Source organism: Talaromyces atroroseus, assembly GCF_001907595.1.
Source record: "Talaromyces atroroseus strain IBT 11181 chromosome Unknown scaffold_1, whole genome shotgun sequence".
NCBI lineage: Eukaryota > Fungi > Ascomycota > Eurotiomycetes > Eurotiales > Trichocomaceae > Talaromyces > Talaromyces atroroseus.
Genome location: NW_017971433.1, coordinates 2,602,516 through 2,615,674, shown reverse-complemented (window position 1 = coordinate 2,615,674; position 13,159 = coordinate 2,602,516). Strand labels below are relative to the sequence as shown.

General features: G+C 47.7%; 5 protein-coding genes across 5 annotated transcripts; 2 read left to right on the top strand and 3 right to left on the bottom strand.

Annotated features, from left to right (window-relative positions):
• Positions 1 to 1,254: 1,254 nt before the first annotated feature.
• Positions 1,255 to 3,776, bottom strand: UA08_01997 (hypothetical protein; the record flags this gene model as incomplete). Its single annotated transcript, XM_020261722.1, has 8 exons — positions 1,255 to 1,363; positions 1,424 to 1,494; positions 1,554 to 1,648; positions 1,706 to 1,849; positions 1,909 to 2,461; positions 2,517 to 2,716; positions 2,778 to 3,384; positions 3,606 to 3,776. 8 exons carry the CDS (start codon positions 3,774 to 3,776, stop codon positions 1,255 to 1,257), a joined length of 1,950 nt encoding a protein of 649 aa, XP_020123042.1.
• Positions 3,777 to 4,135: 359 nt separating this feature from the next.
• Positions 4,136 to 6,556, top strand: UA08_01996 (hypothetical protein; the record flags this gene model as incomplete). The annotated part of the gene is made up of 7 exons (XM_020261721.1): positions 4,136 to 4,360; positions 4,448 to 4,542; positions 4,600 to 4,911; positions 4,970 to 5,407; positions 5,464 to 5,729; positions 5,788 to 6,288; positions 6,351 to 6,556. 7 exons carry the CDS (start codon positions 4,136 to 4,138, stop codon positions 6,554 to 6,556), a joined length of 2,043 nt encoding a protein of 680 aa, XP_020123041.1.
• A 2,021-nt stretch (positions 6,557 to 8,577) lies between these two features.
• Positions 8,578 to 9,432, top strand: UA08_01995 (Rho-related protein rac1B; the record flags this gene model as incomplete). The annotated part of the gene is made up of 5 exons (XM_020261720.1): positions 8,578 to 8,610; positions 8,662 to 8,694; positions 8,765 to 8,823; positions 8,889 to 9,302; positions 9,372 to 9,432. 5 exons carry the CDS (start codon positions 8,578 to 8,580, stop codon positions 9,430 to 9,432), a joined length of 600 nt encoding a protein of 199 aa, XP_020123040.1.
• A 595-nt stretch (positions 9,433 to 10,027) lies between these two features.
• Positions 10,028 to 11,461, bottom strand: UA08_01994 (hypothetical protein; the record flags this gene model as incomplete). The annotated part of the gene is made up of 3 exons (XM_020261719.1): positions 10,028 to 10,247; positions 10,358 to 10,586; positions 10,657 to 11,461. The coding sequence occupies 3 exons, from the start codon at positions 11,459 to 11,461 to the stop codon at positions 10,028 to 10,030; spliced, it is 1,254 nt and encodes a 417-aa protein (XP_020123039.1).
• Positions 11,462 to 11,827: 366 nt separating this feature from the next.
• Positions 11,828 to 13,002, bottom strand: UA08_01993 (hypothetical protein; the record flags this gene model as incomplete). The annotated part of the gene is made up of 3 exons (XM_020261718.1): positions 11,828 to 12,064; positions 12,133 to 12,837; positions 12,913 to 13,002. The coding sequence occupies 3 exons, from the start codon at positions 13,000 to 13,002 to the stop codon at positions 11,828 to 11,830; spliced, it is 1,032 nt and encodes a 343-aa protein (XP_020123038.1).
• Positions 13,003 to 13,159: the final 157 nt, after the last annotated feature.

Genomic DNA, 13,159 nt, shown 5'->3' with positions numbered 1-13,159 from the left:
AATTTGTGTATTATTTGGAACAACATGCACTGTATGCTTCAGAATACAGGTAAGTCATGACTGTCTGGACAACCATAAACAGACAAGACATACAACGCGCCAGAATACATGTATAAGAATAGGCAATACTAGGCAGAGTTAGGCAGTGTTGTGTCGCTTGACAATCAAACACAAGAGTCATGAAGGAACGAAACAACATAGAGATGAGGACAACGTCTTAGGGCTAGATATTGGGCTTTACCCAATCAGGCAGTCTACGGTAGGGCTGTTGCCTTTAGGGCCTTCCATGGTTCACTCGCAGATCAGGCAAAAGGTTGCTCAATTCATATGGGTTGTCACTTCTGGATATGGTTTAGTAACTAGGCACAAATGTCAAAGACCTAGCTGCTGTTCAGTGCCTGGGCTCCCTTGCTAACTAGACAAAAATTAAGTTGGGGCACACGAGACATCTCGCACACAGACAATGGAGTGAGTACACACAGCGAGACATAGATACAAAATACTGCCTAATAGGTATCTGCTTAAGGCAGACGATGTGCAGCAACGCCGTCTGCGAATTACTGCCTAGGTAGGCAGTTGTCCTGTATGTCTGTTAATCTTCAAATATGAATGACCAAATTGATGTGACGTACCTCTTCCAGACGCTGCAGGAGTTTGCGTATGTCTTAATTCTGTTATATATTCTCTGGGTATGATTGTAGCTAGGTATCGGGGGCACTTCATTTTACATTATGATTCATTTTCTTCTTAGCAGCAAAATGCGTTTGGGCAGGAAGGGAAGGAAGACTGCGTAGTAATTATTGTACACGTGTAGAATTAAATAACTAGCTACTTCGGACAGAAAACTGAATCGCGTAACTCTGAAGCCAAAGTAACATGCTGCTTGATAACAATAATATAGGCCGTAGACAATTAGATGAATTAACATTTCGCTCGCGCCATTCATTGATTTTCATTTTTGCACGCAAGGTCGACAGAAAATAGACAAGTGAATTAAACGACGAAAGAAAACGACTGAAGATTTAGGCGCAATATAAACACGTCGAAGGAAAAACAAATATGAATATCGGTGAACGAAAGGAAGAAAAGGGATTCAAAGAACAACCGCGCCAACCTAATACGAGAGATATGTTGAGAACCCTCGCTCCTCGTAAAATGCAAGCATCACTGACCCTGGGTATTGCAAATGTGGACTCTCGACCTGTGTATATGTTTAATAATCCAGGATATGAATTATAATCGTAGCGTGTTCGATCAGTCGTCGTCGAAGATTTGGAACGTGTTGAGAAGCACCGTTTCAATGACACGGTTTTGCCATCCAGAATCTATCAGGCTGCTTCCAGACGCGCCCATGAGAGTTGGCCTAGGCATGTTAGCATCGCGCCCCCCCCCCCCAAAAAACAAATGCAATCGGATTACTAACCCAAAACAAATGGCGATATTCCCCGCAGTCATGCGATTATTGCTTGAGTGCTCCTGAACTCTATTGAGATGCTGTACAACATAATCAGCGTCTGAGGATAAAAGAACAGGGAGCAGTTCGTCTGTCTTACCAGAACCAAAGCTCGCAAAGTCGCGTAGTTGGGGTCAGGCAAACCATTGATAATGGCATGCAAGGAATCCCGGCGTTGAGTATCATTTTCAATTCCTAAATTCAACCGAATGAGCACAAATTTATAGCAGCCGAACAAGGTCATCTACGTACGAGCAGCATTTATAAAGTCGCCATAGAATTGTCGAGTAAACAAAGGATCGGGTAGCTCCCTGAAAAACTGCTTTAGAAGCCCGGCCACGCTATTCACGTCATGGTAAAAGTTCTCCGGGTTGGTGAAGTCTACTTGAGAAGAATCTGCAATAGACATGAGTCAATTTTGGTAATTGTGTAAGGTTTGGGAGTTTGGCGCTAACCATTGTTAAATGCCGCTTTCATATGGTTGATGTGGTTGGCGCTTCCGGATTGTCGATAAATGCCCTCCATGTCAAGACCAAACATTTCGATCGCTTGGATACATTGATAAATAATCACCGGAACCGCTGTGCCATCTCTGTGGAAGAGGTCCTCAAGCGATATCCCAAAAACTGGCCTGACTGGAGGAAGATTCGCTTGATAACCGTTCGGTGGATGCATCATCGGAGCGTTAGACGTAGTCGGCTGATACCCTCCGGAAGGAGAGGGAGGATACGGAGGCCCTGCGGAGGGTTGAGCTGAAGGTGCAGGGCCAGGATAAACTTGGTATTGAGACGGTGTGCTCAAGCTGTCAGGAGTTTGTTGAATAGACAATGGCGGTAGTTGGGTAAGGCCGCTTGATACTGACGACGCAGCTGGCGGTGAAGGAGAAGATGCTGCTACCACAGGTGGCTGAGAAAGTGCAGGCATTGATGCCTGAGGTGGTTTAAAGGTGCTCGGCTGAGACGAAGGAGCCGGTGCAGGCGCAGGCGCGGATGTAGAGGCCCCAAGGGTCTGCGCGCAAGTCAGCGAGCTGTTTAACATAGCTTTGAAACAGCAGACTACTTACGGGATGGCGAATATATTGCACTTCTCGGGCCGCAACCGAGCCGGAACTATTCTCAAAAGTCAAGATGTGCTGGTTAAAATCTTTGATGCTATCTATGTCATGCGCGACTTCGCGCAAACTTTTTGGTCCGTCGGATGGAGCGTTCTTCAACGGGCTGACGCAGAGGCCTTTCCCGAGCAGGTACCTTTCGTTGAAGGCGGCTTCATTCCAAATATGTTAGTACCCTCTGGAAATCTCAGCGGTACAAGATAGCGGACATACCGTATTTCTGCAGTTGAAGAGTGACCCCTGAATCGCATTCGAAGATTAATTGCCGCAGCTGGAAAACAGTTTGAGGCCGATGCGTCGATGTCAACTCCTGGCGCGCTATCTGGGCAGCCTGAACTTTGGCCTGGTAATCGGAGTCGGCATTTTGAACTTTTCGACTCAGCTCTTCCTCTTGCTGGACCGCAGACTTGTGGCCTTTCAGGCCAAATTTCCCGCCCTGTCTGTCACCGGTCTTGACGCGATCGTACTGATCTGCTAGCGTATCATATTTTGCCTTTGCCTTCTCAACCTGATTTTCCGCGTCTGATACTCTCTTCTCGGCGGCGAGACCGCTTGCCTTCCATTGTTTGCGGCCCTTTTCGGTATTGTCGGATAGCTCGGCAAGGTCGACAGACATTTGATATAGCGAGACGGCAAACTGCAGACTATGGTCGGCCATCTGCTCGTGTATTCTTGTGAGTTCATCTTGGGCACGAGCGTACGTGCCTTGGCGGGTTTCAGGCTTGTGGGCGGCTTCCTGTGCGTTGCGAGCGAGTTTCTTCAAGCCTTGCGCCTGCTCTTCTTCTAAAATGGAGCGCTTTTTAAGAAATGATGCGAAGTCCTATGGTGGGAAGAGATATGAGAATTTTGGTTGACAATGCCAAACAAAAAGGGGAGGAGAAAGTCACAGACCCGCGCGGAGGCAATGCTCTGTTTCAAACGAGAGAGGAGCGTGGTAACACCGATCTGCGCACAGGGACTCGAACATTAGTTTCAAGAGAGACATGGAGGAATTCGCATCGCATGGAATCGCGTGGCATCGCATCTCAACAAGCAATATACCTCTGACTGCAAAATCCTTTCTATGCGCTCTTTTGTTTGGTCGTTGGGGGCCGGCTCGCCGGGCGACATGATGTCGGCGGGAGCAGCAGCGCCAGAGTTGAGCGCCTCATCGTGGTCTTGCGAAGAGCGATGTGCAGAGAACGAGGCAGCTGGGGAGGAAGAGTCTGCCATGGCTGCGAATGTTGGGGCAAAGAGCAGTGTTGAGTTTGGGAAAGTCCAAACTGCAGGCGCGCCCCCGTGAAATGTGGCTACGTTGATCGACGTCGGCGATCCACCGCAGGCTCGCTCCGCCACACGGGGCTGAGGCAGCGGGCAGGCACCGAGGCAGTAAGGCACGAACTACTAGTTAGTTAGGTAAGGCACCAAGGCACCAAGGCACCCGCCGTGCCGCACCAATCAGCGCACGTGCCTGGCTGAGTCAGCAGTGCAGCAGAAGTGCCGAGTTCGTCGCAAAGTTTTCTGCCGATTGCCGGAGTTGCACATATCAGATTGGATCGCCTCGACGCAGCTAATCAGGATCAAAAGGAATCATGTCCGGCTATGGCCCGCCGTCGATGATCGAACAGATGAACCCAGAGTTCAGACGAACGCTGGGCATTCACACTTCCGTTGGCATGCCTACTCCGCCAGTTCCCCGGCCAGTCTTAGGATCGGTACTGCTTGGCCAGCCCGCTGAACCAGACAAGGCGCAGCAGCCAATTAAAAAGCGGAGGGGAGGCAGTCGGAGGGCTTGCAATGAGTGCAAGCAGCAGAAGGTGCGCTTTTTGCATGTAGCCCGCTGTGGAGCCAGAACAAATGTTGACGGTCTGTCTATACTCTAGTTGCGCTGCGATATTGTGCAGGCTCCTGTGTCAGCTCGCTCGCCGTGCTCGCGCTGCAAGAGGCTGAACATTGAATGTAAAGTAGAGTCGTCTTTCAAGCGTATCTCCAAGAGACGGTCAGTCTATGCTATCCTCTGGTGAAGGTCACATGTCATCCTAACAAATACCAAAAGGCGCAATGCGGAGATGGAGAAGGAGATTGCCGACCTTCGTCGGCGCCTGGCCAACGGAGAGCATGATATAGATGCTGGCGACGGAAACGACATCAATCCTTCCTCTGCAGAGGGTTATTATGATGCTAATTCTCCGCCCTCTTCGTCGCGCGCACAGTCTCTATCAGCCTCGGCTGATCATCAGCCATCTCCCATGAGACCGTCTTTGCCATCTCATGTCGCTAGTGATACTCCTGTCTCTCACAGCAGCAATGCGTGGGTCCTCGAGGACATATCACTATCAAAGCAACGTGTTGATCGGCTTTTCGAGCAGTAAGTTCTTTCTTCAAAGTATGCTGCATTTTTGTTAACTCTTATAACCCCAACAAAGATACTTCAGGTTCTATCATCCCTTCCTCCCTTTGCTGGATCCTACAAAGGATCCCGAAGAGTGTCGGAGCTGCTCTGAAATCCTTGCATGGACTGTCATATGCGTATCTAGCCGACGCTATCCATTTGAATCGGGATTGTTGGTGTCGTTGTCAGGTCCGTTCAGCAGGTTGCTGTGGGCAAGCATCAGCAGTGTTCCACAGAACTACCACGTCGTTAAGGCGCTATGCTTGCTTTGTACATGGCCTCTGCCTACCACGAGCCAGAAGAGCGATCAAACATTCATGCTTAGCGGCTTGATGATGAACCTGGCTATGCAGTTGGGTCTACATCGCCCCGTCCAGCCGGAAGAATTTACGACATTCCGTATGGAGGTTCGAGGAGAGGAATTAAAAGATCGTCTACAGACATGGGTTTTGTGCAATATCGTGGCGCAAAAGTAAGTATTTCACACAAACTTGAAGCAGAAAGAGAACGCGTCCTAATTCTATTTAGCGTCGCTACTGGATACGGACAACCTCCAAGCACAATCTATGACTGGGCTTTGGAGCCGGCTTCCCTCAAAGCAGCGGATTACAGGCTGCCCGAAGAGCTCAAAGCGAGGCTGCGCATTGAGAAGTTTTGTGATCGCGTGACGAGGAGTCTTTATAATGGGCGGCCAGAACCTTCAGAATTTCTCAGCATGGACAAATTGCTTCTTGTAGGAATCTTGGAAAACGAGTTGAGGGAAATGGAGTTGGATTTTGGAAATGATCTTTCACGTAAGCTACTCTCTCTTTCTATCAATCTTGACTTGGATGAATACTCAATTGATCACAGAGATCAACATGATACATCTACGTGCTGCGAATCTGCATCTTCGGTACTTTGTTTTCCTGAGTCAGAACGCTAGAAGTGATGATCTGACAAACCTTTTCCTTGCAACGACAACATTCCTCGGCCGAGTGCTGGAGCTTGAAACGTCCCCGGGGAACCTACTCATCCACGCGACAAACTACATCCTCCAGATGATTGTATCGGCAGCGTTTGCGTTGATGAAACTGCTAAAGAGCTCATTTGCGCGACAGATTGATATCGACCACGGCAAGTTTCTCTTCAACGGGGCGATATCGTCGATCCGAAGAATTAGCGTAGTCGACAACGACCGACCAGTCCGATTGGCGAATATTATATCCCAAATGTGGAATGCAGGGAGCTCTGGGGATGATGCTCTCCATCTTGGAATACGTAGTCGGATGAGCATGAGTCACGTGTACGACACAGTGTGGCGATGGAGGAGAAGATTTAGGCAGTCAAAGGCTTCGGACGATACTGCCCAAGGTGATTTCCTTTCCTCTGCTCCCTCTTCTTTTGTCCGACAAGTCGGCTAATCAAATGTACAGCGAATGTCAATCAAACTCAAGCTACAGCCAGCGGTGTAATGGGCCCTCATCCCGAACAACCACTTAACGATGCGTCGTGGATACTTTCGACTAATTTCGAGGATAACGCATTTATGAACGAGGCCAGTTTCTCCGATTTCTTTGATTCGCTGAACTGGGTCTTTGATGGTGTTCCGGAGTCTATGGTTGCGCCGACGGGGCTTTGAAGAATTCTGTCTTGATTTAGTGCCAGCTGGTTACCACTGGCAAGCCTTGTAAAAGCTATTTTATGTTTGTGATTTAAAGATACCCCAATGCTGTGAATGACTAAAAAGAGATTGTATATATGAGAGAGCCATCGTACCTAGGTAACGCAAAATAAACCAGATAAACGAAGATAAGCATCTAGAACACCAAATACTCTTCATTTGCTCCGATCAAAGTCGCCGCCTTTCCAGCAAATTTTCTACATTCCTCACTCAATTTCGAGCTGTCCGCTGCAGCCTTCTTAAAGCCATCCTCTCAACAATGGCATCTTCGCAGAGAAAGCCGGTGTTCGCTAAAGTGCTAAAGGCCGAGTGCCCAGCTTGGGTTGTCCTCCGTCGATCTGGGGGGAGAATATGAACAGCTCTGACCTATCTTACCGAATAAACTGGGCAGCAGATATAATGCGCTGGTCCCGCTCACCCTCGAAAGCAGCATCCCAGGGCACCGGTCGTTCCTCAAAAGCATAGCGCATAGTCCAAATAGCGTACGTAGGGTCGTGAGGGAGAGATATGAGCCGACGCTATGTAGGCATAGAAGGCCATGAGATTTGGCCATTCCTGTAGACGTGCACTATCTAAGCCTAGATATACCGCCAGAATAATTGCGATTCATAGAGTGTTTGTGTCGACAAACCATTGTACGCATCTTTAGGCGACTCCGAGAATAGCTAGCCACGCACATATTAGTCCTATACGTCACATTAGTCAACAAGAAAATAAAGAAAACTTTACATCAGGTAGACTGACTTCCGAGTACGGCACAGACATAAACTTGGGAGAAGTCGTAAGCAGTTCCATGACACGCGCGAGCTTCACCTGTGACGGGTGATTATATGCTCTATATCCGGCCGAAGACTACAGATCCGTAGAATAACAATGAGTAGTCCCATACAATGATAGATCAGTTAGCTAGCTGATGTCTCCCTGGACAATCAACGCATGGAATGAGATGTGTCTTTTCTTGAATGTACAGGAAATTTCGATAGCTCACATGCATGAAGATCTGACACGATCCATAGAAGGCCTCCCTGATAAGTAGTAGTAATATCCTAGGCGAGCAATCGAGCTGGCCTGTTCTTAGTGTAGCTAATTCAGTAGCAAGAGAAGAAATAGCAGATTTTTCCGAGTGCATAGCTTAAAATAGCCATGGAATGACTCGAGCACAAAAGCCGACTAAATTAGGCCTGCATAAAGCACATCCAGTCAGCGAGCAAATGCCGGACTCTGCATTGCGACAGGCTGCCAATCGAGCCGGTTTGAGTCCAAGCTGAGAATGCTGCGCAGTCACGTAGTCGGCAGCGTAGCATACTGTCCGGTTGGCGCATTCGCAGACAAATCAGATACAGTTTGGGACGGCGTTGAGTGAGTGAGGGAGTGAGCGAGCAGAGATAAGTTCAACGTTGGCGTCTCCCCGCCCTCCGCTTCGGGCCTTAGAACTCAGGCTCACTCCCTAACTAACCTCCTCCCTAACCTTCGTAATCTCTCCCTCCTATCTTCCTCCCTCTCTCATTCTCTCTCGCACGCCTGCTTGCCATTGCCGGCGCTCTGCTGTTACTCTTTCCCTCCTTTTTATTCTGCACTCTGTCTTCGCCGCTTGTTTGTGCTGCGACGTTCGAGAGTCATACGTTGGCAGCAACTAATAGAGGTGAGACATGTCAAAACCAAACCAGACTTGCAGCACTGCAAGAGACTTGGAGTCACCCTGGTCCCCAGCAGCTTGTTTTGTTTCTTTCTATTCTTCTTTCTTTCTCTCCTTCTTCCTTTGCAATCTGATTCCTTGACGATATACGTACTGACTGGCTTTTGTAACCCTTCAGATACCCCTCCCCCCTTTCCTCCTTCGCCGGACTGCTCTATCACTATCTTACTTTTACTTTCACTTGATAACGCACCTCGTCTTTCGCCCACTTTTTCTCTCTCTCTTTCTCAATCGCATACGGATAATAAGGATAAAAAATAATTTAATTACCAACCAAACAACAATGGCGTCTGGGCCTGCCACTCAATCATTGAAGGTACCTTCGCGACGTGCCTCCAAGCAAGAATACGACAGGCTAATTGGATAGTGCGTTGTGACTGGTGACGGTGCTGTCGGGAAGGTCAGTTATTACGTACCCTTGCAACGGAGTTGATCGTGATGTGTGCAAACAGTCAAACTGACGAGCACAGACATGTCTCCTGATCTCATACACGACCAATGCTTTCCCAGGAGAGTACATTCCAACAGTGTCAGTTTGTGTCCTTGATTCAATCTCTGTATACACACACTGAACGCCAAACGAATAAAATATAGGTTCGACAACTACTCCGCTAGTGTCATGGTCGATGGCCGACCTATCAGCCTTGGACTCTGGGATACTGCCGGTCAAGAAGATTACGACCGTCTACGACCACTCTCCTACCCTCAAACAGACGTCTTCCTGATCTGCTTCTCCATCGTCAGTCCACCTTCCTTCGACAACGTGAAGGCGAAATGGTACCCCGAAATCGAGCACCACGCCCCGGGCGTCCCCATCATCCTGGTCGGCACAAAGCTGGATCTGCGAGAGGACAGAGCTACTGCGGATGGTCTGCGGGCGAAGAAGATGGAGCCCGTCTCGTATGAGCAAGCTCTCACTGTGGCCAAGGAGATTAGAGCGCACAAATACTTGGAGTGTTCGGCGTTGACGCAGAGGAATTTGAAGAGTGTGTTTGACGAGGCTATTCGGTATGTTTCCTCTTTCTTTTCTTCTTTCATTTAAAGATATCGATGTATTATGCTAATCTTGACATACAGTGCCGTTCTCAATCCCCGTCCTCAACCTAAGAACAAGGCAAAGAGATGTGTCATTATGTAAGAAGTGAATTTATTTCAACAATCCTTTTCTTTTCTTTCTCATTTCTCACCTTCCATTTCTCATCTTTCATCTTTCATATTCTAATTTATACTCCATCCTATATCCCTGCTGTTCGTTTTTTTCCTTATTTTCATTTTTACACTACCATCTGATCTACATATTGATTTTTGTGTGATATACATACATATATATTATGTATACCGTCTGTTCAGCTCAACTGGCTTGATTGATTGATTGATTCTAATTTTGAGGCGTTCTCTTTCTCTTTTTGGAATGTGTTTCTCTTTCCTCGATACGATATATGATTTATTCACAATCTCGATCTCTCTTTCAAAGTCACTTGTTACTTGGCTTGTTCTAACAAGAGCAGGCAATGTCAGTGACGTGGACAGATAACGTATATATTGTATATTCGAATAGATCTTCTCCTTGCAACACTTTTAAAGTCCACGAGAACTACAGAGAGAAACCTGGCTAGGAGGTAAAACACCGAAATAGACTTTTGATGAAGAATTAATATCGACATGGAGGATTTGCATATAAACTTAGCCAAAAAGAGCGCATGAATAGAAAGAAAGAAAAGAGAAAATTATATTTAAGCCATCCTGTTCAATCGACTTGGATGAATTCCCGCAAACTCGCCTCCAGCGTCTTCACCATTCTCATTCTCGTTCCCGTCCTGCTGTCCATCCTGATTGCTTTGCTTCTTCTTCTTTCCTTTTTCCGCGGCCAGTTTTGCACGCTCCTCGGCGAGTTTTTGATTCTTTTCTCTCAGTTTAGTCTTGCGCGTTGTTGATTTCCCGCCTCCGCCGGCTCTGTATGGATTGGTATATCGGATTAGTGTCCATGCATTCAATTCATCAATTTATTAACAGGGGTTCATTTGGAAGCAATGAAAGAAAGGGGGGGGATAAGAGAAACATACGTAAGCTCAACATTGATCTTCCTTGCCGGACTCTTTCCATCGTCGAATGACGAATGATGATACAGCTTCAAGCACGTCTGCATGCGATCGAATTGCTCGAATTCAACAAATCCAAAGCCCCGGCATTTGTCGGTGTCTTTCTTGTCGGTGGCTACACGAACGGAGATGGGCTCGATCTTGGAAAAGTGTGCCTTGACACTGTCGGTGCTGGCAGTGAAGGGGAGATTTCCTGTTTTAGCGAGTCGTATATGTCAGTAAAATCTCAATGTCTTCTGAGGGATAGACACGGCTATACACACCGACAAAAACGATGAAGCGAGACTTGTTGTCTGAGCCTAATTGCCCTTCCTCAGCTTTGGCTGGTTTGGTGTCAGTCTGCTTGCCGCGGGCGGGGTTCTTCTCTTTGAGAGTCTCTTTAGGAGAAGTAGTAGTAGTGGTCTTCTGTTTTACTTCAGACTCGGAATCGGAGGAAGAGGAATCAGATTCCTTCTTCTCTTCTTTTCCTTCAACCTTCTTCTTTCTCTTCTCCTCCTGTTTTGCTAGTTCTTTCTTCTCCTTCCCCGCCTTTATCAGCTCTTTCCGTCCCCTCTTCTCCTCCTCCTTTTGCTCCCTCTTCTCCTTGTTTTCCAGAGCATTTTTCTCCCTCTTGATCTTATCTTCTTTCTTCTTGTTTTCCTTCCTAGCCGCCTTTTTCTCCTCTCTAGCGGCAATGTCTTCTTTGGTCATCTGCTGCTCCTTCTGTTCCTTCTTCTTTTGTGCCTTGCTCTTTGTCTTCTCTTCCACCTCCTGGGCATCCATAGGCGTAGTATCAATCATGAAAAAGTCATTGGTGTTGCTCTCCTTGCCTTTATCTTCTTGATCATCTCCCTTTGGTGCTTCTGCCATTGGCACATCTTCTTTCGATTCGGATTCAGGTTCAGCACGAGTAGTCAGGCTTTCGCGTACCCCTACAGGAATTGCATTCGCGCCATTCATCAATGGAGCAGCAGCCTTCTTTCGCGCTTTGTTGCCCTTGGGCTGGTATTTGGCTTTGTTTTTTATGCGTTTGGGTTTCTGTTCGGCGGCCCCCGCGGCTTCTTCACGCTTTCGTTTTTTGTCGCCCATTTTTATATTTATTAATTTTTTGTGTTTTGTTATCTTTCTGACGACGGTAAGATTGGTTCCCCCTTTTTTTGTCTCGGATAGATACTTCTTGGAATAAGGGAAGGGAGGATAGGAGGAGGAACAGAAGACATAATTGGGAATATATATCAATTGGCCTATTTTTTTTAATCTTTTCTGCCGCTGCTCCGGAGTTCTGGCCAATCAAAGAGCTGCGCTGCGGTGTTCGAGGAACAAGGCGGTGTGGTGGGAGGCAGAATAAAGTAAACAATGCTTATGTGCAGACTCAAATATATACGAAGCTTTCCAGCCAGACAACCTCCCACATGCAACACCATCTGAAACAACGTGAGAAATCAAACCCGCTGGCTAGCGCTCAGGCTTGCGTCCATATACAAACCGAAACAGGGAGTAAATATGGAATTGCGGATTGCACACTTCGGCCTTGACTTTATCGATCAAATCTCGCGTTTCCTCAGGTCTCCATTTCAGCACGCGAGTGAAAACCGCCAGCGTGAACGGTTCGACTGCCTCAAGCATCTGGTAGAGCTGGAATTTGCCAATTTCTTTCATGCGCCTGTCTCTGGGCCATGTGCCTATGGGGACCTAGTCATTCGAAATGTTAATCCGCCTCTTTCTTTCTCCTTTCTATGAACATAGAATGTGGCACACACCTTGAACGCATCGTCAACGACATCAACAAAGCCCGCCTCTTCCATCCGCTGCTTATGATAATGGTAGTCCGTGAAAGCCTTGCCAAAGAGCCGACTGGCCTCATTCAATTGGGTTTGCCATAGCATAAAGCTCTGTGCCTGTAGATGAGTGCCATCGTCTGACATAATCTCTGTTTCGTATTCTTGCAACTCCAACCACCCACCAGGCCGTAGATTGTCATAGGCCTGGCGAATTAGTTTCCGCCAGTCGCCGATTCCGCCCGTCATGCCCCGTCCGTGAATGTAATCAAAAGGTTTATTGCCGTACAGCCATTCGCTTTCTGCATCATCCACCTCAAATCGACAATTGGACGGGAACCACGATGGCTGGATCGGACTCAAATCCGTCCCTAGTACTTCGGCCTGGGGAAATACCTCTGCAAAGTCAATGGCCCATACACCTGTACCTGTGCCAAAATCCAGGACTCTGGTAGGATTATCGATCGGAGCCCGGCATAATTCGCCACTTAACAGCATCCTAAATATGTGGTTTAGCAGCTCTAAGCGTTCCTGCTCCCGCTCGTCGTTGGGAAGCAAGTATTCGCCGTCTCGAAAGGAATGATACCGCCGGCCATTCTCATATTTATAATGCTTTATAGAGGACACAATCGTCGTGCGGTCGTCGATTGTGGAGGCTGCGTCGCAAACAGTGTCTTTGAGATCTCTCTATATAGTGCCATGTGAAATCGGTGTTAGTGATTTTACTCATACTTTGCGTGGAAAGATCGAGAGCACGCGTACGTCGACATGCAGTGGCTCGCCCACTTTTGGTGTTGCATTGCTGCTGCTTATCGGACGAGCATTACTTGAAGCTCTATCGACGACCGCCATTTTCTGAGTCTGGCTCTCCGCTAGTCGGTGAAAAGAAAGAAAAAAAAATTGCGTGTCTTCGCTCCCTCGTTCTCACCGATAGGATGCCATCGATATATAGGTCTATGTAGTACACGACACCCGTTATTTGCCCTTGTGTTCGTCCCGGGCGCCTTCT